Source organism: Agelaius tricolor, unplaced genomic scaffold, assembly GCF_023055355.1.
Source record: "Agelaius tricolor isolate 1412-34295 unplaced genomic scaffold, bAgeTri1.0.p SCAF_138, whole genome shotgun sequence".
NCBI lineage: Eukaryota > Metazoa > Chordata > Aves > Passeriformes > Icteridae > Agelaius > Agelaius tricolor.
The window spans coordinates 58,962-84,175 of NW_027269398.1; the positions used below are offsets into that span (position 1 = coordinate 58,962).

General features: G+C 44.1%; 1 protein-coding gene across 1 annotated transcript in view; it reads left to right on the forward strand.

Annotated features, from left to right (window-relative positions):
• Positions 1–25,214, forward strand: part of LOC139586776 (E3 ubiquitin-protein ligase BRE1B-like) — a 60,458-nt gene that overhangs the window by 18,612 nt on the left and 16,632 nt on the right. The window contains 11 exon segments of the mRNA XM_071420398.1: positions 3,482–3,594; positions 5,924–6,070; positions 8,319–8,393; positions 9,770–9,889; positions 14,192–14,254; positions 14,941–15,057; positions 17,534–17,669; positions 18,855–18,976; positions 20,112–20,596; positions 22,345–22,462; positions 23,549–23,698. Coding sequence (XP_071276499.1) covers positions 3,482–3,594; positions 5,924–6,070; positions 8,319–8,393; positions 9,770–9,889; positions 14,192–14,254; positions 14,941–15,057; positions 17,534–17,669; positions 18,855–18,976; positions 20,112–20,596; positions 22,345–22,462; positions 23,549–23,698 — 1,646 coding nt within the window.

Below are 25,214 nucleotides of genomic sequence, written 5' to 3' on the forward strand. Positions count from 1 at the left end.
GAAATTGGGTGAAAATTAGGGAAAAAATGGGGGAAAATTGGGGGAAAATTGGGGGAAAATTGGCAGAAAATTGGGGGAAAATTGGGGGGAAAATGGAGGAAAATTTGGTGAAAAATTGGGGGAAATTGGGGGTTTAGGGACACCTGGGGGGGCTCCTGAGCTCCAACCGTGAGTGACAGAGGGGGAAAATGGGGGGAAAAATGGGGAAATTGGGAAAAAATGGGGGAAATTGGGAAAAAAATGGGGGAAAATCGGTGAAAATTCGGTGAAAATTGGAGGAAATTGGGAGGAAAATTGGAGGAAAATTGGGAGAAAAATCAATCAAAATTGGGTGGAAAGTTGGGGGAAATTGGGAGAAAATTGGTGAAAATTGGGGGGAAAAATGGGGGAAAATTGGAAGAAAATGGGGGGAAAGTGGGGAAAAATGGGAGGAAATTGGGTGAAAATTGGTTAAAAATTGGTGAAAATTGATCAAAATTGGGGGAAAATTGGGAGGAAATGGGGAGAAAATTGGGTGAAAATTGGGTGAAAATTGGAGTGAAAATGGGGAAAAGTTGGGTGAAAATTGGTGAAAAATCGGTGAAAATTGGGGGGAAATTGGGTGAAAATTGATCAAAATTGGGAGAAAATTGGGTGAAAATGAGGGGGGGGATTAGGGGAAAATGGGGGAAAATTTGGTGAAAATTGGGGAAAATTGGGAGAAAATTGGGGGGAAAATGGGGGAAAATGGGGGGAAAATTCAGTGAAAATTGGGGAAAATTGGGTGGAAAATTGGGAGAAAATGTGGTGAAAATTGGGGGAAAATTGGGGGAAAAATGGGGGAAAATTGGGTGAAAAATTGGGGGAAATTGGGGGGAAAAATGGGGGAAAAATGGGGGAAATTGGGAGAAAATCGGTGAAAATTCGGTGAAAATTGGGTGAAAATTGGGAAAAAAATTGAATAAAATTGGGTGAGAATTGGGCGAAAATTGGGGAAATTGGGAGGAAATTGGGTGAAAATTGTGGAAAACTCGGTGAAAATTGGGTGGAAATTGGGGTGAAAATGGGGGAAAGTTGGGTGGAAAAATAAGGGAAAATTGGGTGAAAATTAGGGAAAAATGGGGGAAAATTGGGTGAAAATTGGGGTGAAAAATGGGGAAAAATTGATCAAAATTGGGGTGAAAATGGGGGAAAGTTGGACGGAAAATTGGAGGAAAGTTGGGAGAAAATTGATCAAAATTGGGTGGAAATTGGGGGGGAAATGAGGGAATAAAGGGGGAAAATTGGGGAAAAATTGGGTGAAAATTGGTGAAAATGGGAGAAAAATGGGGGAAAATTGGGTGAAAAATTGGGAGAAAATCGGTGAAAATTGATCAAAATTGGGGGAAAATTGGGAGGAAATGGGGAGAAAATTGGGTGAAAATTGGAGTGAAAATGGGGAAAAGTTGGGTGAAAATTGGAGGAAAATTGGGTGAAAAATTGGGTGAAGATTGGGGGAAATGGGAGGAAATTGGGTGAAAATGGGGGAAAATTTGGTGAAAATTGGGGGAAAATTGGGTGAAAATGGGAGGAAATTGGGCAGAAAATTGGGAGGAAATTGGGGAAAAATGGGAGAAAATTGGGGGAAAGTTGGGGGAAAAATGGGGGAAAATTGGAAGAAAATTGAGGGGAAAATGGGAGAAAATTGAGTGAAAATTGGGGTGAAAATGGGGGAAAATTGGTGTGAAAAATTGGGTGAAGATTGGGGGGAAATGGGAGGAAATTGGGTGAAAATTGGGGGGAAATGGGGAGAAAATGGGGGGAAATTGGGTGAAAATTTGGTGAAAATTCAGTGAAAATTGGATGAAAATTGGGTGGAAAATTGGGTGAAAATTGGTGAAAATTGGGTGAAAATTGAGTGAAACTTGGGAGAAAATTGGGGGGAAATTGGGAAAAAATTGATCAAAATTGGGGCAAAAATTGGGAAAAAATGGGAGGAAATTGGGTGAAAATTGGTGAAAATTTCGGTGAAAATTGGGGGGGAAATTGGGTGAAAATTGGGGGAAATTGGTGAAAATTGGGGGTTTAGGGACACCTGGGGGGATAAACACAAAAATCCCCGGGAAATTTGGGTTAAAAATGGGAATTTTGGGTTAAAAATGGGAATTTTGCGGTTAAAAATGGAGGTTTTTTGCAGGATTTTTTGGGATTTTTGGGTGTTTTCTGTGGGAATTTTGGGGAAATTTTGTGGGAATTTTGGGTGGAATTTTGGGGTTTTTTTGTCTCTTCTGGGTCTCTGAATTTTGGTGGATTTGGGGAAATTTTGGGTGTTTTCTGTGGGAATTTTGGGCAAATTTTGGGGAAATTTTGGGGCATTTTTATGGGAATTTTGGGTGGAATTTTTGAGATTTTTTGCCTCTTCTGGGTCTCCGAATTTTGGTGAATTTGGGGAAATTTTGGGTGTTTTCTGTGGGAATTTTGGGCCATTTTAGGGAAATTTTGGGGCATTTTGGGTGGATTTTTTTGGGTTTTTTTGGCTCTTCTGGGTCTCTGAATTTTGGTGCAATTCTGATGAAATTTTGGGTGGATTTGGGGACGTTTTGGGTCTTTTCTGTTGGAATTTTGGCCCATTTTTGGGGAAATTTTGGGGCATTTTGGGTGGGAATTTTGGGTGGAATTTTTGGGTTTTTGGGGCTTTTGAAAATCTCTGATTTTGGTAGAATTTTGAGAAATTTTGGGTGGATTTTCTTGGATTTTGGGGTTTTTTTTTTTGCAGGATTTTTTTGGGATTTTGAGTGTTTTTTGTGGGAATTTTTGGCGATTTTTGGGAAAATTTTGGGGCATTTTTGGTGGGAATTTTGGGTGGAATTTTTGGGATTTTTTGCCTCTTCTGGGTCTCTGAATTTTTCTGGATTTGGGGGAATTTTGGGTGTTTTCTGTGGCGAATTTTGGGGGATTTTTTGGGAAATTTTAGGGAAATTTTGGGGCATTTTGGGTGGAATTTTTGGGTTTTTTGTCTCTTCTGGGTCTCTGAATTTTGGTGGAATTTTGATGTAATTTTGGGTGGATTTGGGGAAATTTTGGGTGTTTTTTATGGGAATTTTTGGGCCTTTTAATGGGAATTTTTGGGCCTTTCTTATGGGAATTTTTGGGGGAATTTTGGGTGGAATTTTTGGGATTTTTTGCCTCTTCTGTGTCTCTGAATTTTTCTGGATTTGGAGAAATTTTGGGTGTTTCCTGTGGGAATTTCTTGCCATTTTTGGGGAAATTTTGGGGCATTTTTGGTGGGAATTTTGGGTGGAATTTTGGGTTTTTTTGCCTCTTCTGGGTCTCTGAATTTTGGTGAATTTGGGGAAATTTTGGGTCTTTCCTGTTGGAATTTTCTTCAATTTTTGACCTTTTTTTGGGGGGATTTTTGGGCCTTTTTGCTGGGAATTTTTTTGGGAATTCTCTGGGAATTTAAGAATTGAAGAATTTGGGATTTGGGGCTGATTTAGGGTTAAATTTTTGGGGTGAATTTCAGCGGATTTGGCCGAACCGGGCCGGGAGCTGCTGCGGGAGCTGCTCAGGGAGCACCGGAGGCTGCAGGAACTGACCCAGAACCTGCACGAGAAACACCAGAGAGAGGCCCTGGAGGTACCTGGGGACACCTGGGGACACCTGAGGGGACACCTGGGCACAGCTGGGAGGGGATGGGCAAAAAAAACCCCGTGAAAATTGGGTGAAAAATGAAGATTTTGGGTCAAAAATGGTGAAAATTTGGGGTTACCCGGGGGGTAAAAATGGTGAAAATTGAGGGAAAATTGGGGGAAATTTGGTGAAAATTGGGGGTTTAGGGACACTTGGGGACAGCTGGGAGGGGATGGACAAAAAAAACCCCGTGAAAATTGGGTTAAAAATGAGAATTTTGGGTTAAAAATGGGGATTTTGGGTCAAAAATTGGGAATTTGGGGTTACCTGGGGGGGAAAAAATGGTGAAAATTGAGGGAAATTTGGGGTAAAATTGGGGTAAAATTGGTGAAAATTGGGAGTTTAGGAACACCTGGGCACAGCTGGGAGGGGATGGACAAAAAAAACCCCGTGAAAATTGGGTGAAAAATGAGGATTTTGCGTTAAAAATGGGGAATTTGGGGTTATCTGGGGGGGAAAAAATGGTGAAAATTGAGGGAAATTTGGGGTAAAATTGGTGAAAATTGGTGAAAATTGGGGGTTTAGGGACACCTGGGCACAGCTGGGAGGGGATGGACAAAAAAAACCCCGTGAAAATTGGGTTAAAAATGAAGATTTTGGGTTAAAAATGGGGATTTTGGGTCAAAAATGGGGAATTTGGGGTTACCCGGGGGGGGGAAAAATGGTGAAAATTGAGGGAAAATTTGGGGAAAATTGGGGAAAAATTGGTGAAAATTGGGAGTTTAGGGACACCTGGGGACAGATGGGAGGGGATGGACAAAAAAAAACCCCTTGAAAATTGGGTTAAAAATGAGGATTTTGGGTTAAAAATGGGGATTTTGGGTCAAAAATGGGGATTTTGGGGTTATCTGGCGGGAAAAAATGTGAAAATTGAGGAAAAATTGAGGGAAAATTGGGGGAAATTTGGTGAAAATTGGGGGTTTAGGGACACCTGGGGACAGATGGGAGGGGATGGACAAAAAAAACCCCGTGAAAATTGGGTTAAAAATGAGGATTTTGGGTTAAAAATGGGGATTTTGGGGTTACCCGGGGGGAAAAAAATGGTGAAAATTGAGGGAAAATTGGGGTAAAATTGGTGAAAATTGGGGGTTTAGGGACACCTGGGCACAGCTGGGAGGGGATGAGCAAAAAAAACCCCGTGAAAATTGGGTTAAAAATGAGGATTTTGGGTCAAAAATGGGGAATTTGGGTCAAAAATGGGGATTTTGGGGTTATCTGGCGGGAAAAAATGTGAAAATTGAGGGAAAATTGAGGGAAAATTGAGGGAAAATTGGGGGAAATTTGGTGAAAATTGGGGGTTTAGGGACACCTGGGGACAGATGGGAGGGGATGGACAAAAAAAACCCCGTGAAAATTGGGTTAAAAATGGGGATTTTGGGTCAAAAATGGGGAATTTGGGTCAAAAATGGGGATTTTGGGGTTATCTGGCGGGAAAAAATGTGAAAATTGAGGAAAAATTGAGGGAAAATTGGGGGAAATTTGGTGAAAATTGGGGGTTTAGGGACACCTGGGGACAGATGGGAGGGGATGGACAAAAAAAACCCCGTGAAAATTGGGTTAAAAATGAGGATTTTGGGTCAAAAATGGTGAAAATTTGGGGTTATCTGGCAGGAAAAAATGGTGAAAATTGAGGGAAAATTGGGGTAAAATTGGTGAAAATTTGGGGTTTAGGAACACCTGGGCACAGCTGGGAGGGGATGGACAAAAAAAACCCTGTGAAAATTGGGTGAAAAATGAGGATTTTGGGTTAAAAATGGGGATTTTGGGTCAAAAAGGGTGAATTTTGGGTTATCTGGTGGGAAAAAATGGTGAAAATTGAGGGAAAATTGGGGTAAAATTGGTGAAAATTGGGGGTTTAGGGACAGCTGGGAGACATTTGGTGAATTTTGGGGTAAAATCTTCAGGATTTTGGGGTTTTTTGAGGGGATTTTTTGGGGTTTCTGGTGTCCCTCACCTGCCCCTCACTGTGACCAATTCAGTGAATTTTTAAGTGAATTTTTCTGATTTTGGGGCTAATTTAGTGAATTTTGGGTTAAATCTTCACAATTTTGGGGGCTTTTGGGGTAATTTTTTGGGGTTTCTGGTGTCCCTCACTGTGACCAATTCAGTGAATTTTTAAGTGCATTTTAAAGCGAATTTTAAAGCGAATTTTTAAGCGAATTTCGCCGATTTTTGGGGCCAATTTCTTGAATTTTGGGGTAAAACCTCCGGGTTTTTTTTTGCAAATTTTGGTTTTTTTTGTTAAATCTCCCCTTTCCAATGTCCCCTGGCCCAGCTGGCCGAGCTGCAGGACAAGGCCACCTCAGCTGAGACCAAAGTCCTGGAAATGGGGACGACCCTGGAGGGGCTGCAATGGGACAGCGCCAAACTCCGCAAGCGTGAGGGGCGGCTGGACAGACACCTGGCCGAGGCCTTGGAGCAGGTAAAACACAGCTGGGCACACATCTGGCAACATCTGGGCACAGCTGGGGGCAGCTGGGAGGGGTTGGGCAAAAAAAACCCCGTGAAAATCGGGTGGAAAATGAGGATTTTGGGTGGAAAATGGGGATTTTGGGGTGGGAAAATTGGGGATTTTGGGGTGACCTGGGCACGGCTGGGGGGGAAAATTGGGGGAAATTTGGGGGAATTTGGGGGTTTAGGGATAGCTGGGGGCAGCTGGGAGGGGATGGGTAAAAAAAACCCCGTGAAAATTGGGTGAAAAATGGGGATTTTGGGTTAAAATGGGGATTTTGGGGGGGAAATTGGGATTTTGGGGTTACCTGGGGAAATGGTGAAAATTGGGAGGAAATTGTGAAGATTTTACCCCAAAATTCACTGAATTGGGCCCAAAAATTGACTTAAAAATTCACTGAATTGGTCACAGTGGGGGACACCAAAAACCCAAAAAAAAAACCCCAAAAAACCCAAAATCCTGAAGATTTTACCCCAAAATTCACTGAATTGGCCCCAAAAATTCACTTAAAAATTCACAGAATTGGTCACAGTGAGGGACACCAAAAACCCCAAAAAATTCCCCAAAAAACCCCAAAATCCTGAAGATTTTACCCCAAAATTCATTAAATTGACCCCAAAATTTACCTGAATCTACACAAAAAATCCTTGAATTATTCACAGTGAGGGACACCAAAAACCCCAAAAAATCCCAACAAAAAACCCCAAAATCCTGAAAATTTTACCCCAAAATCCTGAAAATTTTACCCCAAAATCCTGAAGATTTTACCCCAAAATTCACTGAATTTGCCCCAAAAATTCACTTAAAAATTCCCTGAATTGGTCCCAGTGAGGAACAGGTGAGGGACACCAAAGTCCCAAAAATCCCCCCAAAAAGCCCCAAAATTGGGAAGATTTTACCTCAGAATTCACTGAATTGGCCCCAAAAATTGACTTAAAAATTCATTGAATTGGTCCCAGTGAGAGACACAAAAAACCCCAAAAACTCCCCCAAAAATTCCCAAAATTGTGAAGATTTTACCCCAAAATTCACTAAATTGACCCCAAATTTTTCCTGAATCTACTCAAAAAATCCCTGAATTATTCACAGTGAGGGACACCAAAAACCCCAAAAAATCACAACAAAAAACCCCAAAATTCACTGAATTTGCCCCAAAAATTCATTTAAAAATTGACTGAATTATTCACAGTGAGGGACACCAAAAACCCCAAAAAATTCCCTCAAAAAAACCCAAAATTGTGAAGATTTTACCCCAAAATTCACTGAATTGGCCCCAAAAATTCACTTAAAAATTCATTGAATTGGTCACAGTGAGGGACACCAAAAACCCCAAAAATTCCCCCAAAAACCCCAAAATTGTGAAGATTCAGGGAAGTTTTGGGGTCAATTTAGTGAATTTTGGGGTAAAATTTTCAGGATTTTGGGGCTTTTTGGGGAATTTTTTGGGATTTTTGCTGTCCCTCACTGGGACCAATTCAGTGAATTTTTAAATGAATTTTTGGGGCCAATTCAGTGAATTTTGAGGTAAAATCTTCACAATTTGGGGTTTTTTGGGGGGATTTTTTGGGGTTTTTGGTGTCCCTCACTGTGAATAATTCAAAGATTTTTTGAGTAGATTCAGGTGAGTTTTGGGGCCAATTTATTGAATTTTGGGGTAAAATCTTCAGGATTTTGGGGTTTTTTTGGGGAATTTTTGGGTGTTTTTGGTGTCCCTCACTGTGAATAATTCAAAGATTTTTTGAGTAGATTCACGTGAATTTTGGGGCCAATTTAATGAATTTTGGGGTAAAATCTTCAGGATTTTGGGGTTTTTTGGGGGGATTTTTTCGTGTTTTTAGTGTCCCTCACCTGTCCCTCATTGTGATCAATCCAATGAATTTTTAAGTGAATTTTTGGGGTCAATTCAGTGAATTTTGGGGTAAAATCTTCACAATTTTGGGCTTTTTTGGGGGGATTTTTTGGGGTTTTTTGGGGGATTTTTTGGGGTTTTTGGTGTCCCTCACTGTGACCAATTCAATGAATTTTTAAGTGAATTTTTGGGGCCAATTTAATGAATGTTGGGGTAAAATTATCAGGATTTTGAGGTAAAATCTTCAGGATTTTGGGGTTTTTTGGGGGGATTTTTTGGGTTTTTTTGGGGGGGATTTTTGGGGTTTTTTTGGGGGATTTTTGGGGTTTTTGGTCTCCATTCTCACCTGTCCCATCTCTCCTGTCCCAGCTGACCTCGGGCTCCTACGGCTCCGGAAGCTCCGGAGGATTCCAGGGGGGACAAATCACCCTGAGCATGCAAAAGGTAACAGGAAATTTGGGGAGAATTCCGGGGATTTTGGGAAAAAATTGGGAATTTTGACAAAAAAATCGGGAATTTTTGGGTGAATTTCTGAGGAAAATCGGGGATTTTGTCACATTTTTTGGAGAATTTTTGGTGAATTTTGGGGGCAATTTTGGTTTTTTTGGGGAGAGAATATTTGGGGAAAATTTGGGAATTTTTGGGGAGAATTTGTTTTTTAAATTGGGAATTTTGGGGAAATTTTAAGAATTTTTGGTAGAATTTTGGGATATTTTTGGGAGAATTTTTGGAGAAAATTGGGGGAAATTCAGGAATTTTGGGGAGAATATTTGGGGTAAATTTTAAAATTTGGAAATGTTGGGGAGAAATAGGGGAAAAAATTGGATGTTTTGGCGGAAAATTTAGGAGGATTTGGGGAATTTTGGGAATTTTTCAGGAAAATTGGGGGAAATTGGAAAATTTGGGGGAGGAAATTTGAGAATTTTTGGGGAAAATGGGGGAATTGTGGAATTTGGGGAAAAATTTGGGAAGTTTGGGGGATTTTTGGGAGAATTTGGGGGGAAATTTGGGAGGGAATTGGGACTATTGAAGAAAAACTGAAAAATTTGGGAAGTTTGGGGGTGAATTTGGGAATGTTTGGGAAAATCAGGAAAAATTCGGGAATTTTGGGAAAAAATAGGAAAATTTCAGAAAAAATGGGAAATTTTTGATGGATTTGGATCAAATTTTGGGGTTTTTTTGTGGGAATTTTTGGGAATTCAGGAATTTTGACAACCCCAGGGATTTTTGGGGTGAAATTTGGGATTTTTGGGGTTTTTTCCCCCCACTTTAAGATGTTGAACTTGGGACAGATTTAGAGTGGAATTTTGATGGATTTGGGTCAAATTTTGGGGTTTTTTTTGTGGCATTTTTTGGAAATTCTTTTGGAATTTTTGGGAATTTGTGGAATTTTGGAATCCCGGTGGAATTTTGGGGTGAAATTTTGGAATTTCTTGGGTTTTTCCCCCCACTTTGAGATGTTGAACTTGGGACAGATTTAGAGTGGAATTTTGATGGATTTGGGTCAAATTTTGGGGTTTTTTTGTGGGATTTTTTGGGAATTCTTTGAGAATTTTTGGAAATTTGTGGAATTTTGGATTTCCCCTGGAATTTTGAGGTAAATTTTGGTAATTTTGGGGTTATTTCCCCCCACTTTGAGATGTTGAACTTTGGACAGATTTAGAGTGGAATTTTGATGGATTTGGGTCAAATTTTGGGGTTTTTTTGTGGGATTTTTTGGGGAATTCTTCGGGAGTTTTTGGGAATTCAGGAATTTCGACAACCCCAGGGATTTTTGGGGTGAATTTTGGGATTTTTGGGGTTTTTTTTCCCCCCCTCAGTTTGAGATGCTGAACGCGGAGCTGGAGGGGAACCAGGACCTGGCCAATTCCCGCATGGCCGAGCTGGAGAAGCTGCAGCTGGAGCTGCAGGCGGCCGTCAGGGGACAGGAGAGGCTCAAGGTGACACCCGGGGACATTTGGGGACATTGGGGACGTTGGGGACATTGGGGGACATTGGGGACATTGGGGACGTTGGGGGACATTGGGGACATTGGGGACATTGGGGGCATTGGGGACATTGGGGGCATGGAGAAAAAATGGGGGAAAACCGGGAAAAAATGGGAGAAATTTGGGAAAAAATGGTGGAAAAATGGGAGGAATTTGGGGAAAAATGGTGGAAAAATGGGATTGGGGGCTTTGGGGATGTTGGGAACATTTGGGGACATTGGGGACGTTGGGGACATTGGAACATTGGGGACAATGGGGGTGTTGGGGACATTGAGAAAAAAATGGGGGAAAATTGGGAAAAATGGGATTGGGGACATTGGGGATGTTGGGGACATTGGGGACATGGAGAAAAAAGGGGGGAAAATTGGGAAAAATGGGACTGGGGACATTGGGGGCATTGGGGACTTGGAGCAAAAATGGGAGAAATTTGGGAAAAAATGGTGGAAAATTGGGAAAAAATTGGATTGGGGACATTGGGGACATAGGGGATGTGGGGACATTGAGCAAAAATGGGGAAAAATGGGAAAAAATGGGAGAAATTTGGGGAAAAATGGTGGAAAATGGGTTTGGGGACACTGGGGACATTGGGGGCTTTGGGGATGTTGGGGACATTGGGGACATTGGGGACGTTGAGGACATTTGGGGACATTGAGAAAAAAATGGGGGAAAATTGGGAAAAATGGGATTGGGGACATTGGGGACATTGAGCAAAAATGGGAGAAATTTGGGAAAAAAATGGTGGAAAATTGGGAAAAATGGGATTGGGGACATTGGGGGCTTTGGGGACATTGGGGACATTGGGGGCATTGGGGACATGGAGCAAAAATGGGAGAAATTTGGGAAAAAATGGTGAAAAATTGGGAAAAATGGGAATGGGGACATTGGGGGCTTTGGGGACATTGGGGACGTGGGGGACATTGGGAGTGTTGGGGACATTGAGCAAAAATGGGGGAAAATTGGGAAAAATTGGATTGGGGACATTGGGGATAATGGGGACATGGAGCAAAAATGGGAGAAATTTGGGAAAAAATGGTGGAAAATTGGGAAAAATGGGATTGAGGACATTGGGGACATTGGAGGGGTTGGGGCCGTCAGGGGACAGGAGAGGCTCAAGGTGACACCCGGGGACATTGGGGACATTTGGGGACATTGGGGACATTGGGGACATTGGGGGACATTGGGGGCATTGGGGACATGGAGAAAAAATGGGAGAAATTTGGGAAAAAATGGTGGAAAATTGGGATTGGGGACACTGGGGACATTGGGGATATTGGGGACATTGGGGATATTGGGGACGTTGGGGACATTGGGGATGTTGGGGATATTGGGGACGTTGGGGATGTTGGGGACATTGGGGACATAGAGCAAAAATGGGAGAAATTTGGGAAAAAAATGGTGAAAAATTGGGAAAAATGGGATTGGGGACATATTGGGGACACTGGGGACATTTGGGGCTTTGGGGACATTGGGGGACATTGGGGGACATTGGGGACATTGGGGACAATGGGGACATTGAGCAAAAATGGGAGAAATTTGGGAAAAAATGGTGGAAAATTGGGAAAAATGGGAATGGGGACATTGGGGGCTTTGGGGACATTGGGGACGTGGGGGACATTGGGGGCGTTGGGGACATTGAGCAAAAATGGGGGAAAATTGGGAAAAAATGGGATTGGGGACATTGGGGACACTGGGGACATTTGGGGCTTTGGGGACATTGGGGGCATTGGGGACATGGAGCAAAAATGGGAGAAATGTGGGAAAAATGGTGGAAAATTGGGAAAAATGGGATTGGGGACATTGGGGACATTGGGGACATTGGAGGACATTGGGACATTGGGGACATTGAGGAAAAAATGGGGGAAAATTGGGAAAAAATGGGATTGGGGACATTGGGGCCGTCAGGGGACAGGAGAGGCTCAAGGTGACACCTGGGGACATTGGGGACATTGAGCAAAAATGGGGAAAAAACGAGAAAAAACGGGAGAAATTTGGGAAAAAATGGTGGAAAAATGGGATTGGGGACATTGGGGACATTTGGGGACATTGGGGACATTGGGGGACATTGGGGGACATTGGGGGTGTTGGAGACATTGGGGACATGGAGCAAAAATGGGAGAAATTTGGGAAAAATGGTGGAAAATTGGGAAAAATGGGATTGGGGACATTGGGGGCTTTGGGGACATTGGGGACGTGGGGGACATTGGGAGTGTTGGGGACATTGAGCAAAAATGGGGGAAAATTGGGAAAAAATGGGATTGGGGACATTGGGGACATTGGAGGGGTTGGGGGACATTGGGGACATTGGGGGCGTTGGGGACATGGAGCAAAAATGGGAGAAATTTGGGAAAAAATGGTGGAAAATTGGGAAAAAATGGGATTGGGGACATTGGGGACATTTGGGGACATTTGGGGACATTGGGGGCATTGGGGACATGGAGCAAAAATGGGAGAAATTTGGGAAAAATGGTGGAAAATTGGGAAAAAATGGGATTGGGGACATTGGGGACTCACATGGTTCCAGGTGTCACTCAGGTGTCCCTCAGGTGACACTCAGGTGACTCAGGTGTATCAGATGTCATTCAGGTGCCACTCAGGTGTCACTCAGGTGACATTCAGGTGTCACTGAGGTTATTCAAATGACTCAGGTGTCACTCAGGTGTCCCCCAGCTGTCCCTCAGGTGTCACACAGGTGACTCAGGTGATTCAGGTACCCCTCAGGTGTCACTCAGGTCACTCAGGTGTCCCCCAGGTGTCACTCAGGTGTATCAGATGTCATTCAGGTGCCACTCAGGTCATTCAGATGACTCAGGTGACCCTCAGGTGTCACTCAGGTGTCACACAGGTGACTCAGGTGACATTCAGGTGTCACTCAGGTGACTCAGGTGACACTCAGCTCATTCAAATGATTCAGGTGTCACTCATGTGTCCCCCAGGTGGCTCTCAGGTCATTCTGATGACTCAGGTGACCCTCAGGTGTCACACAGGTGACTCAGGTGACATTCAGGTGTCACTCAGCTCATTCCAATGACTCAGGTGTCACTCAGGGGTCACTCAGGTGTCACTCAGGTGTGTCAGGTGACACTCAGGTGTCACTCATGTCATTCAAATGACTCAGGTGACCCTCAGGTGTCACACAGGTGTCATTCAGGTCATTCCAATGACTCAGGTGTCCCCAAGGTGTCACTCAGATGTCACTCAGGTGTCCCTCAGGTCATTCAAATGACTCAGGTGTCACTCAGGTGTCACTCAGGTGTCACTCAGGTGTCACTCAGGTGTGTCAGGTGTCACTCAGGTGACTCAGAGGTCACACAGGTGACACTGAGGTGTCCCGCAGGTGGCTCTGCGCTCGCTGCCCGAGGAGGCGGTGAAGGAGGCCCTGGAGTACAAAGTGCTGCAGGTGTCACTCAGGTGTCACTCAGGTGTCACTCAGGTGACACTCAGGTGACTCAGGTGACACTCAGGTGACTCAGGTGTCACTCAGGTGTCACTCAGGTGTCACTCAGGTGACATTCAGGTGTCACTCAGGTCACTCAGGTGATTCAGGTGGCATTCAGGTGACATTCAGGTGTCACTCAGGTCATTCCAATGACTCAGGTGTCCCCAAGGTGTCACTCTGGTGTCACTCAGCTCATTCCAATGACTCAGGTGACTCTCAGGGCTCACTCAGGTCATTCAGATGACTCAGGCATCACTCAGGTGTCATTCAGGTGTCATTCATGTGACTCAGAGGTCACACAGGTGGCCCTCAGGTGACCCTCAGGTGTCACTCAGGTCATTCCAATGACTCAGGTGTCACACAGGTGACTCAGGTGTATCAGGTGCCACTCAGGTGATTCAGGTGACATTTAGGTGTCACTCAGCTCATTCCAATGACTCAGGTGTCACTCAGGTGTCACTCAGGTGTCACACAGGTGACTCAGGTGTATCAGATCTCATTCAGGTGTCACTCAAGTGACACTCAGGTGTCACTCAGGTGATTCAGGTGCCCCTCAGGTGTCACTCAGGTGACTCAGAGGTCACACAGGTGACCCTCAGGTGTCCCCTCAGGTGGCTCTGCGCTCTTTACCTGAGGAGGCGGTGAAGGAGGCCCTGGAGTACAAAGTGCTGCAGGTGTCACTCAGGTGTCACTCAGGTGTCACACAGGTGACACTCAGGTGTCACTCAGGTGACATTCAGGTGACACTCAGGTGTCACTCAGGTGACATTCAGGTGTCACTCAGGTGCCCCTCAGGTGACCCTCAGGTGTCCCCTCAGGTGGCTCTGCGCTCTTTACCCGAGGAGGCGGTGAAGGAGGCCCTGGAGTACAAAGTGCTGCAGGTGTCACTCAGGTGTCACTCAGGTGCCCCTCAGGTGTCACTCAGGTGCCCCTCAGGTGTCACTCAGGTCACTCAGGTGATTCAGGTGGCATTCAGGTGACATTCAGGTGTCACTCAGGTTATTCCAATGACTCAGGTGTCCCCAAGGTGTCACTCAGATGTCACTCAGGTGTCCCTCAGGTCATTCAAATGACTCAGGTGACCCTCAGGTGACACTCAGGTGTCACACAGGTGACTCAGGTGTATCAGATGTCATTCAGGTGTCACTCAGGTGACATTCAGGTGTCACTCAGGTCATTCCAATGACTCAGGTGTCCCCAAGGTGTCACTCAGGTGTCACTCAGGTGTCACTCAGGTGTCATTCAGGTCATTCAGATAACTCAGATGACCCTCAGGTGTCACACAGGTGACTCAGGTGTAGCAGATGTCATTCAGGTGTCACTCAGGTGCCCCTCAGGTATCACTCAGGTGTGTCAGGTGCCCCTCAGGTGACCCTCAGGTGTCCTTCAGGTCATTCCAATGACTCCGGTGTCACTCAGGTGACCCTCAGGTGTCACTCAGGTGTGTCAGGTGTCACTCAGGTGACTCAGAGGTCCCACAGGTGACACTCAGGTGTCCCCTCAGGTGGCTCTGCGCTCTTTACCTGAGGAGGCGGTGAAGGAGGCCCTGGAGTACAAAGTGCTGCAGTCCCAGTTCTCGCTGCTCTACCACGAGAGCCTGCAGGTGAAGACGCAGCTGGACGAGGCGCGGGCGCTGCTGCTGGCCACCAAGAACAGCCACCTGCGCCACATCGAGCACATGGAGGTGCGGCCCCACCTGTCCCCAGGTGTCCCCAAGTGTCCCTCAGGGGGTCCCGTTGGGTGTTGGGGTGGTTTGGGGTCATAAAATCCCATAATTCCTTATCCAAGATGGCCGCCGGTGCCACATTGAGCACATGGAGGTGCGGCCCCACCTGTCCCCAGGTGTCCCCCAGGTGTCCCTCAGGGCGTCCCGTTGGGTTTTGGGGTCATTTCAGGGCTTTAAATCCCAAGAATTCCAATCCAAGATGGCCGCCGGTGCCATAAATCCCATAAGGCCTCATCCAAGATGGCCACCGTTGCCATCAATCCCATAATGCCTCATTCAAAATGGCTGCCAGTGCCATAAACCCCATAATGCCTCATCCAAGATGGCGGCCAGTGCCATAAATCCCATAATGCTTCATCCAAGATGGCCGCCAGTGCCACATTGAGCACATGGAGGTGCGACCTCACCTGTCCCCAGGTGTCCCCAGGTGTCCCTCAGGGGGTCCCGTTGGGTTTTGGGGTGGTTTGGGATCATAAAATCCCATAATGCCACATTCAAGATGGCCGCCGGTGCCATAAATCCCATAGTGCTTCATCCAAGATGGCCACCGGTGCCATAAATCCCATAATGCCTCATTCAAGATGGCCGCCAGTGCCTTAAATTCCATAGTGCCTCATCCAAGATGGCCACCGGTGCCATAAATCCCATAATGCCTCATTCAAGATGGCTGCCGGTGCCATAAATCCCATAGTGCTTCATCCAAGATGGCCACCGGTGCCATAAATCCCATAATGCCTCATTCAAGATGGCTGTCAGTGCCATAAATCCCATAAGGCCTCATTCAAGATGGCCACTGGTGCCATAAATCCCATAATGCCTCATCCAAGATGGCTGTCAGTGCCATAAATCCCATAATGCCTCATCCAAAATGGCCGCCAGTGCCATCAATCCCATAATGCCTCATTTTAAATGGCTGCCGGTGCCATAAATCCCGTAATGCCTCATTCAAGATGGCTGCTGGTGCCATATATCCCATGATGCCTCATCCAAAATGGCTGCTGGTGATGTAAATCCCATAAGGCCTCATTCAAGATGGCCGCCGGTGCCATAAATCCCATAATGCCTCATCCAAGATGGCCACCAGTGTCACATTGAATATAAATATATATTAAAATATATTTGTAATTATATACTAATTATATATAATAATATATATTATTATATAATATATAATTATTGTTATAGAATTTCATATTAATAATTTATAATATATTATTTTACAATTATTTAATTATAATTTGTAATATAATATATAATTATTCTTATATAATATATAATAATAATTTATATAATTATATAATTTTATAATTATTATATACATAATAATTTATATATATAATTATATATAAAATATCATATATTAAAATAATAATACATAATATATATTATAAATATATAATTAATGTATTTAATATTTTAAACTAAAATACTGGGAAAAAAAATACCAAAAAAATTCATTTAAAAATCACAAAAAAATCACAAAAAAAATTCGAAAAAAATTCATTTAAAAATTGAAAAAAAATCCGAAAAATTCGTAAAAAATCACCAAAAAATCCCAAAAAATCGAAAAAATTCATTTAAAAATAAAAAAAATCCAAAAAATTCGTAAAAAATCACCAAAAAATCCCAGAAAAAATCCAAAAAAAATCGGAAAAAATTCCCCAACATCCCAAAAATCCAAATAAAGTTTCTGGAATGTTCCAGAGCGATGAGCTGGGGGTGCAGAAGCGCCTGAGGACGGAGGACACCTGGCCCCAACTGTTCCCAACAGCCCCAAAAAACCAAAAATCAACCAAATAAAAAACCCTGAAAAATCCCTTAAAAATTCCAAATAATATATATATATATAATAATTTATAAATGTCATTATATTTATAATTATATATATATAATTATACATATACAATATTATATATTAAAATAATAATATATAATATATATATTATAAATATATAATCAATATATTTAATATTTTAAACTAAAATACTGTAAAAAAATAAAAAAAATTCATTTAAAAATCAAAAAAAAATCCAAAAAATTCGTAAAAAATCACCAAAAAATCACCAAAAAATCACAAAAACATCACAAAAAATCGAAAAAAAAATCGAAAAAAAATTCATTTAAAAATCGAAAAAAAATCCGAAAAATTCGTAAAAAATCACAAAAAAATCACATAAAAATCGAAAAAAATTCATTTAAAAATCAAAAAAAAAATCAGAAAAATTCATAAAAAATCACCAAAAAATCCCCCTAAAAAATCGAAAAAAAATCTGAAAAATTCGTAAAAAATCACAAAAAAATCCGAAAAAAATTCATTAAAAATTTAAAAAAATTCATAAAAAATCACCAAAAAATCCCCAAAAAAATCGGAAAAAAATCGGAAAAAATTCCCCAACATCCCAAAAATCCAAATAAAGTTTCTGGAATGTTCCAGAGCGACGAGCTGGGGGTGCAGAAGCGGCTGAGGACGGAGGTGATCCAGCTGGAGGACACCCTGGCCCAGGTGCGCAAGGAGTACGAGATGCTGCGCATCGAGTTCGAGCAGAACCTGGCGGCCAACGAGCAGGCGGGTGAGGAACAGCTGGGGGGCAGGAAATTGGGGAAATTTGGGGAAAATTGGGGAAAATTGGGAGGAAATTGGGAAAAATCCGGTGAAAATTGGTGAAATTTTGGAGGAAATTGGGGAAAATTGGGAAAAATCTGGTGAAAATTGGGGGGAAATTGGGGAAAATTGGGAGAAAATTGGGGGGAAATCGGTGAAAATTGGGAGAAAATTGGGGAAAATTGGGGAAACTTGGGAGGAAATTGGGGGGAATTGGTGAAAATTGGGAGGAAATTGGGGAAAATTGGGGGAAAATCGGTGAAAATTGAGGGGAAATCTGGTAAAATTTGAGAGGAAATGGGTGGAAATTGGGGGAAATCCGGTGAAGTTTGGGAGGAAATTGGGGAAATTTGGGAGGACATTGGGGAAATTTGGGGGAAAATTGGGAGGAAATTGGAGAAAATTTGGGAGGAAATTGGGGAAAATTGGGGGAAATCCGGTGAAAATTGGGAGGAAATTGGGGAAAATTGGGGGAAATTGGGAGGAAATTGGGGAAAATTGGGGGAAAACCGGTGAAAATTGGGGGGAAATGGGTGAAAATTGGGGGTTTAGGGGGATTTTTTGGGGGATTTTTTTGAGAATTTTTTTGGGATTTTTTTGGGGGATTTTTTTGGGGGATTTTTTTGAGAATTTTTTTGGGATTTTTTTGGGGGATTTTTTTGGGGGATTTTTTATCTCACCTGTCCCTCACCTGTCCCTCACCTGTCCCTCACCTGTCCCTCACTGTGATCAATTCAGTGAATTTTTAACTGAATTTCACTGATTTTTGGGGTAAAATCCTCGGGATTTTGGGGATTTTTTTTGGGATTTTTTTGGGGGGATTTTTTTGAGGATTTTTTGGGGGATTTTTTGGGGATTTTTTTTATATCTCACCTGTCCCTCACTGGGATCAATTCAGTGAATTTTTAAGTGAATTTTGCTGATTTTGGGGATTTTTTGGGGGGGATTTTTTTTTATCTCACCTGTCCCTTACTGGGATCGATTCAGTGAATTTTTAAGTGAATTTCGCTGATTTTTGAGGTAAAATCCTCGGGATTTTGGGGATTTTTTGGGGGATTTTTTTGGGGGATTTTTTTGGGGGATTTTTTTTTGATTTTTTGGAGGATTTTTTTTTTTGGAATTATTTTTATCTCACCTGTCCGTGCCCTGTCAGGCCCCATTAACCGCGAGATGCGCCACCTGATCAGCTCCCTGCAGAACCACAACCACCAGCTCAAGGGCGACGTGCAGCGCTACAAGCGCAAGCTCCGCGAGGTGCAGGCCGAGATCAACAAGGTGGGCGGGGCTTAACCTCAAAAAACCCCGAGGGGTGTGGCTTTAAGGGGTGTGGTTTGCTTAAAACAGGTGTGGTTTGTTTAAATGGGGCGCCGTCCCTTTAAGAGGCACGGGGTTCCTTTAATAGGGTGTGGTCACTTTAAGAGTGGGTGTGGTCACTTTAAGAGTGGGTGTGGCCTTCTTAAGAGTGGGCGTGGTCTCTTTAATAGGGGTGTGGTCCCTTCAAGAAGCTTCTGGTTCCTTTAATAGGGGTGTGGCCCCTTTAAGAGTGGGTGTGGTCTCTTTAATAGGGGTCTGGTCCCTTTAAGAAGCATATGGTTCCTTTAATAGGGGTGTGGTCTCTTTGAGAGTGGGTGTGGCCTTTTTAATAGGGGTGTGGTCCCTTTAAGAAGTGTATGGTTTTTTAATAGGGGTGTGGTCTCTTCAAGAGTGGGCGGGGTCTCTTTAATAGGGGTGTGGTCCCTTTAAGAAGCATATGGTTCCTTTAATAGGGGTGTGGTCCCTTTAAGAGTGGGTGTGGTCTCTTAGAGTGGGCGTGGTCTCTTTAATGGGGTGTGGTCCCTTTAAGAAGCGTATGTTTCCTTTAATAGGGGTGTGGCCTCTTTAAGAGTGGGCGTGGCCTTTTTAATAGGGGTCTGGTCCCTTTAAGAGTGGGTGTGGCCTCTTTTATGGTGGATGTGGTCCCTTTAAGAGTGAGGGTGACCTTAACAGTGGGCGTGGCTCTTTTAAGGGAGGCGTGGCCCACCTAAAAATGGCCGGTGGCCCCTTTAAGAGTATCTGGCCACGGCTAAAAGGGGCGTGGCCTCCTTTGTGGGGCCACACCCATCTCTTAAAGGGACCAGGTTCAAAAAAACAGGACCTGGCTCCTTTAAGAGATGGGTGTGGCCACTTGAAGGGGTGTGGTCTATCTAAAAAAAAAGGGGTGTGGTCCCTTTAAGAGCGTGTGGGCGTGGCCTAAAGGGGCGTGGCCTCCTTCCAAAAATGGACTCGGTCCCTTTAAGAGCAAAGCTTCAAATTTAAATGGGCGTGGTCCCTTTAAGGATGAGGGCTGGGCTAAAATTTGGCATGGCTTAAATGGGCGTGGCTCCTTGTAATGGGCGTGTCCTCCTGACTCCTCCCCCTTTTTCTCTTTTAGCTCCGCCTCCAAGCCAGCGGCGCCCCTCCCCCACCTACCCCCACCCCTCCCCCACCCCCTCCTCCCTCCTCCTCTTCCTCCACAGGCCCCGCCCCCTCCTCAAGCTCCGCCCCTCCCCCTGAAGAAACCCCGCCCCCCACCACCACCCAAGCCCCGCCCCCTTCCGATGACAAAGAGGGCGTGGCCTCCTCCGTCCCCGCCCCCTCCTCTCAGGACCCTCCCCCTCCTAAATCCGCCCCTCCCCCTCCCAAAGAGGAAGAGGAGGAACCTCCAGGCCCCGCCCCCACCCCGAGCCCCGCCCCTTCTCAGCCTCCTCAAGCCCCGCCCCCTCCCAGGCCTTTGGCCCCGCCCCCTCCCAGGCCCCGCCCCGAACGAGGGGTGGGGGGCGGGGCAAGAGGGGAGGGGCGGGAACGGCCCAAGGGGGGCCCCGAGGAGGGGAAGAAAAAGGACTCGGAGGTGCTGAAGCAGCTGAGGGCGGAGCTTAAGTGAGTACGGGGGCGGGGTTATGCTAATGAGATGCTAATGAGATGCGTGGGAGGGGTTCTGGGGAAGCTAAATTAAAAATTCGGGGGTTTTGAGGGATTTTAGGGGGATTTCAGAAAGATTTTTAGGGGAGTTGGGTGGGGTTTAGGGCATATGGAGGAGGTGTTTATGCAAATGAGATGCTAATGAGGGGTGTGGGAGGGTTTTGGGGAGGGGTCCTTGGGTGGGGTTTGGGGGGATTTTGGAAAGATTTGGGGCGTTTTAAAGGGGATTTTGGGGGGAGTTGGGAGGGGTTTGGGGGGTATTGGGAGGATATTTATGCAAATGAGATGCTAATGAGGGATGGTGGGGGGGTTTAGAGAAAAATTGGGGGCATTTTGGGAAATTTCAGGGGGATTTTTTGTTGATTTTTGGGGGGGGTTTTGGGGGAGTTTAGAAGGGTTTGAGGGGTATTAAAGTCTTGTTTATGTAAATTATATGCTAATGAGGTGGTGGGAGGGGTTGTGGAGTGGAGCTGAGAGGATTTGGGGGAAATTTTAGGAAGATTTGGGGGCAGGGGGTTGGGACATTTTAGGGGGATTTTGGGGAGTTTAGAAGGGTTTGAGGGGTATTAAATGGGTGTTTATGCAAATGAGATGCTAATGAGGGGCGTGGGAGGGGTCCTGGAGGGGTCCGAGGAAAAACTGGGGGGATTTTGGGACATTTTAGGTTGATTTTGGGTGGGTTTTGGGGGGATTTTGGAAGGGTTTGGAGGGTATTAAAGTGGTGTTTATGCAAATGAGATGCTAATGAGGGGCATCATGGGAGAGTTTGGGGAGGGGCCTTCGAGATTGTTGAGAGATTTTAGGAATTTGGGGGATTTTAGGAAATTTTAGGGGGTTTGGGGGGGAATTAAAGGTGGCTTGGAGAAGGATTGAGGTGTGCTTATGCAAATGAGATGCAAATTAGATTCAAATGAGCCCAGAAAGGCGCAGGGGAAGCAGGAAATGGAATTTGGGGCTGATTTTTTGGGCTTTTCAGGGCCAATTTTTGGGGTTAAATTAAAGGAGTGGAGCCAAATAAATACGGAAAATTTCTTAAATTATGCAAATGAGATGCAAATGATCCCAGAAAAGCACAGAGAAAGCAGGAGATGAAATTCGGGGTTGATTTCTGGGGCCCATATGGGTCAATTTTTGGGGTTTTGGAGCAAAATCAAAAGGGTTGAGTGAAATAAAAAGGGGTGGCTTTCCTGATTATGCAAATGAGATTTAAATGAGATGCAATTTGGCAGCAGGAAGGCGCAGGAGAACCAGAAGGAAATGAAATTTGGGGTCGATTTTTGGGGATTTTTCAGGGCCAATTATTGGGGGTTCGGAGCAAAATTTGGAGCGGAGCAAACTAAAAGGGCATGGTCCATTAGAGTTATGCAAATGAGATGCAAATGAGCCCAGAAAAGCACGGGGGAAGCAGAAAATGGAATTTGGGGCCGATTTTTTGGAGCTCTTCAGGGCCAATTTTTGGGGCGAAATTAAAGGAGTGGAGCCAAATAAATAGGCAAAAATTTCTTGAATTATGCAAATGAGATGCAAATGAGCCCAGAAAGGCACAGGGGAAGCAGGAACTGAAATATGGGATTGATTTTTGGGGCTCTTCCGGGTTGATTTTGTGGGATTTTGGGACAAAATTAAACGGGCGGAGCCAAACAAAAGGGGGCTTGGCCTTTCCGATGATGCAAATGAGATGCAAATGAGATGCAAATGACCTCCAGGAAGGCGCAGGAGAACCAGAAGGAGATGAAGCTGCTGCTGGACATGTACAAATCGGCCCCCAAGGAGCAGCGGGACAAGGTGACGCTGATGGCCGCCGAGAGGAAGAGCAAGGCCGAGGTAATTAGCGCTAATTAACGCTAATTAACGCTAATTAATGCTAATCAGGGGGTCCTCGATGCCACAGGTTGGGTTTGTGGAGTGGTAAGTCGTAATGAAGGGTTTATGAGGTGGTATTAATTGCTGGTTAATGGTTAATTACTTATTTAATAATTGAATAATGACTAATTAATGACTAATATATTGTAATTAGTGACTAATTAGCGGCTAATTAGTGATTGATTAATTAACGGGAGAAGATGCATGGCTGCTGGAGGAGCGGGAGCGCCGCAAGTCCAGCAACTCCCGTTCATTCCTGTGGGTTAATTATTTCAACAATGTCTAATAAATGGTTAATTAATGAGTATTAATGGGTATTAATTATTATTTAATTATTATAAATATTACACTATACATTATAATTTATATTGTAGTAAATATTATATTGTATTTTACGTATTTTTATTAAATATATTGTATTATATTGTATTATATTGTATTATATTATATTGCTAATAAATGATTATTAATTAATCATTATATATTATATTATTTATTTAATTTTATTGTATTATTTATTACATATAATATTTATCTTAAATATTTTATATATTATATTATATTATATTATATTATATTATACTGTGTTTTAACATATTTATTATATTATATTATTATCGTTAATTATTGATTAATTAATAACTAATGAGCTGGAGGAGCAGGAGCGCCGCAAGTCCAAGAAGCTCCTGTTTATTCCTATGGGTTAATTAATGAAACAATGACTAATAAACAGTTAACGAGCAGTTAAGAAATTATTAATAAATTATTAATCAATTATTAATAAATTATTAATTTTTAATTATTAATTATATTAATATGTATAATTATATTAGTTATTTATTCTTAATTATTAATTATTTATAATTAATTATATTAATTATTAATTAACAAGCTGGAGGAGCTGCGTGGTGGCTGGAGGAGCGTGAGCACCGCGAATCCAAGAACTCCTATTCATTCCTATGGGTTAATAATTAAACAAAGATAAGAAATGATTAACACATTATATATAATAATTAATTAGTGATTAATTAACGATTAATTAATCAGCTGGAGGAGCTGCGGTGCCGCTGGCGGGAGCTGGAGGAGCGGGAGCGCCGGGAATCCAAGAAATTGGCGGACGAGGAGGCGCTGAGGAGGCTGAGGATGAGCGAGGAGCAGATCGAGCACCTGCAGAGGAGGCTGGCGGCCACCAAACAGGTGAGGGGCATAAACAAAAAAATAAAAAAAGGTGAAATTCGGGTGAAAAATGAGGATTTGGGGTGAAAAATGGGGATTTTGGGGGTACCTGGGGGGACATAAACAAAAAAAAACCCCGTGAAATTTGGGTTAAAAATGAGGATTTGGGGGTGAAAAACGGGGATTTGGGGTGAAAAATGGGGATTTTGGGGTTACCTGGGTACACCTGGAGGCACCTGGGGGGGCATAAACAAAAAAAATCCCCGTGAAATTTGGGTGAAAAATGGGAATTTGGGGCGATAAACGGGGATTTTGGGGTTACCTGGGCACACCTGGGGGCACCTGGAGAGGTGAAAAAGGGCAAAAATTGGGCAAAAATCGGTGAAAATTTGGGGTAATCCTTAGAGACAAGATGGCGGCCGTCAGTAGTTAGAACAACCCAGAGAGACAAGATGGCTGCCAGGAGGTGATGCAATAACCCAGAGAGACAAGATGGCTGCCATCAGTATTTAGAACAACCCAGAGACACAAGATGGCCGCCATGAGGTGATGCAATAACCCAGAGAGACAAGATGGCCGCCATGAGGGGATGCAATAACCCAGAGAGACAAGATGGCTGCCATCAGTAGTTAAAACAACCCAGGGACACAAGATGGCCGCCATGAGGTGATGCAATAACCCAGAGAGACAAGATGGCTGCCATCAGTATTTAGAACAACCCAGAGAGACAAGATGGCTGCCATGAGGTGATGCAATAACCCAGAGAGACAAGATGGCTGCCATCAGTAGTTAAAACAACCCAGAGAGACAAGATGGCCGCCATGAGGGGATGCAATAACCCATAGAGACAAGATGGCCGCCATGAGGTGATGCAGTAACCCAGAGAGACAAGATGGCTGCCATGAGGGGATGCAATAACCCAGAGAGACAAGATGGCCGCCATGAGGGGATGCAATAACCCAGAGAGACAAGATGGCCGCCATGAGGGGATGCAGTAACCCATAGAGACAAGATGGCCACCATCGGCGGGTGGGGATGGCTGGGGGACGTCACTGGGTGGGGCAAGATGGCCGACATGAGGGAAAAGGACAAGATGGCCGACATTAGAGAAGGGGACAAGATGGCGGATGATAGGGAATGGGACAAAATGGCTGCCATCAGGGAAGAGGACAAGATGGCCGCTACAAGGTGATGCAATAACCCATAGAGACAAGATGGCCGCCATGAGGTGATGCAATAACCCAGAGAGACGAGATGGCCGCCATCAGTATTTAGAACAACCCAGAGACACAAGATGGCCGCCATGAGGTGATGCAATAACCCAGAGACACAAGATGGCCGCCAGGAGGTGATGCAATGACCCAGACAGACAAGATGGCCGCCATGAGGCGATACATAAACCCACAGAGACAAGATGGCCGACATCCCCCGGAAATGGGACAAGATGGCGGCAGTCAGTGGGCGTGGGTTATGACATCACCTCACGGCAGCCATCTTGTGTCTGGGTTATTGCATCACCTCATGGTGGCCATCTTGT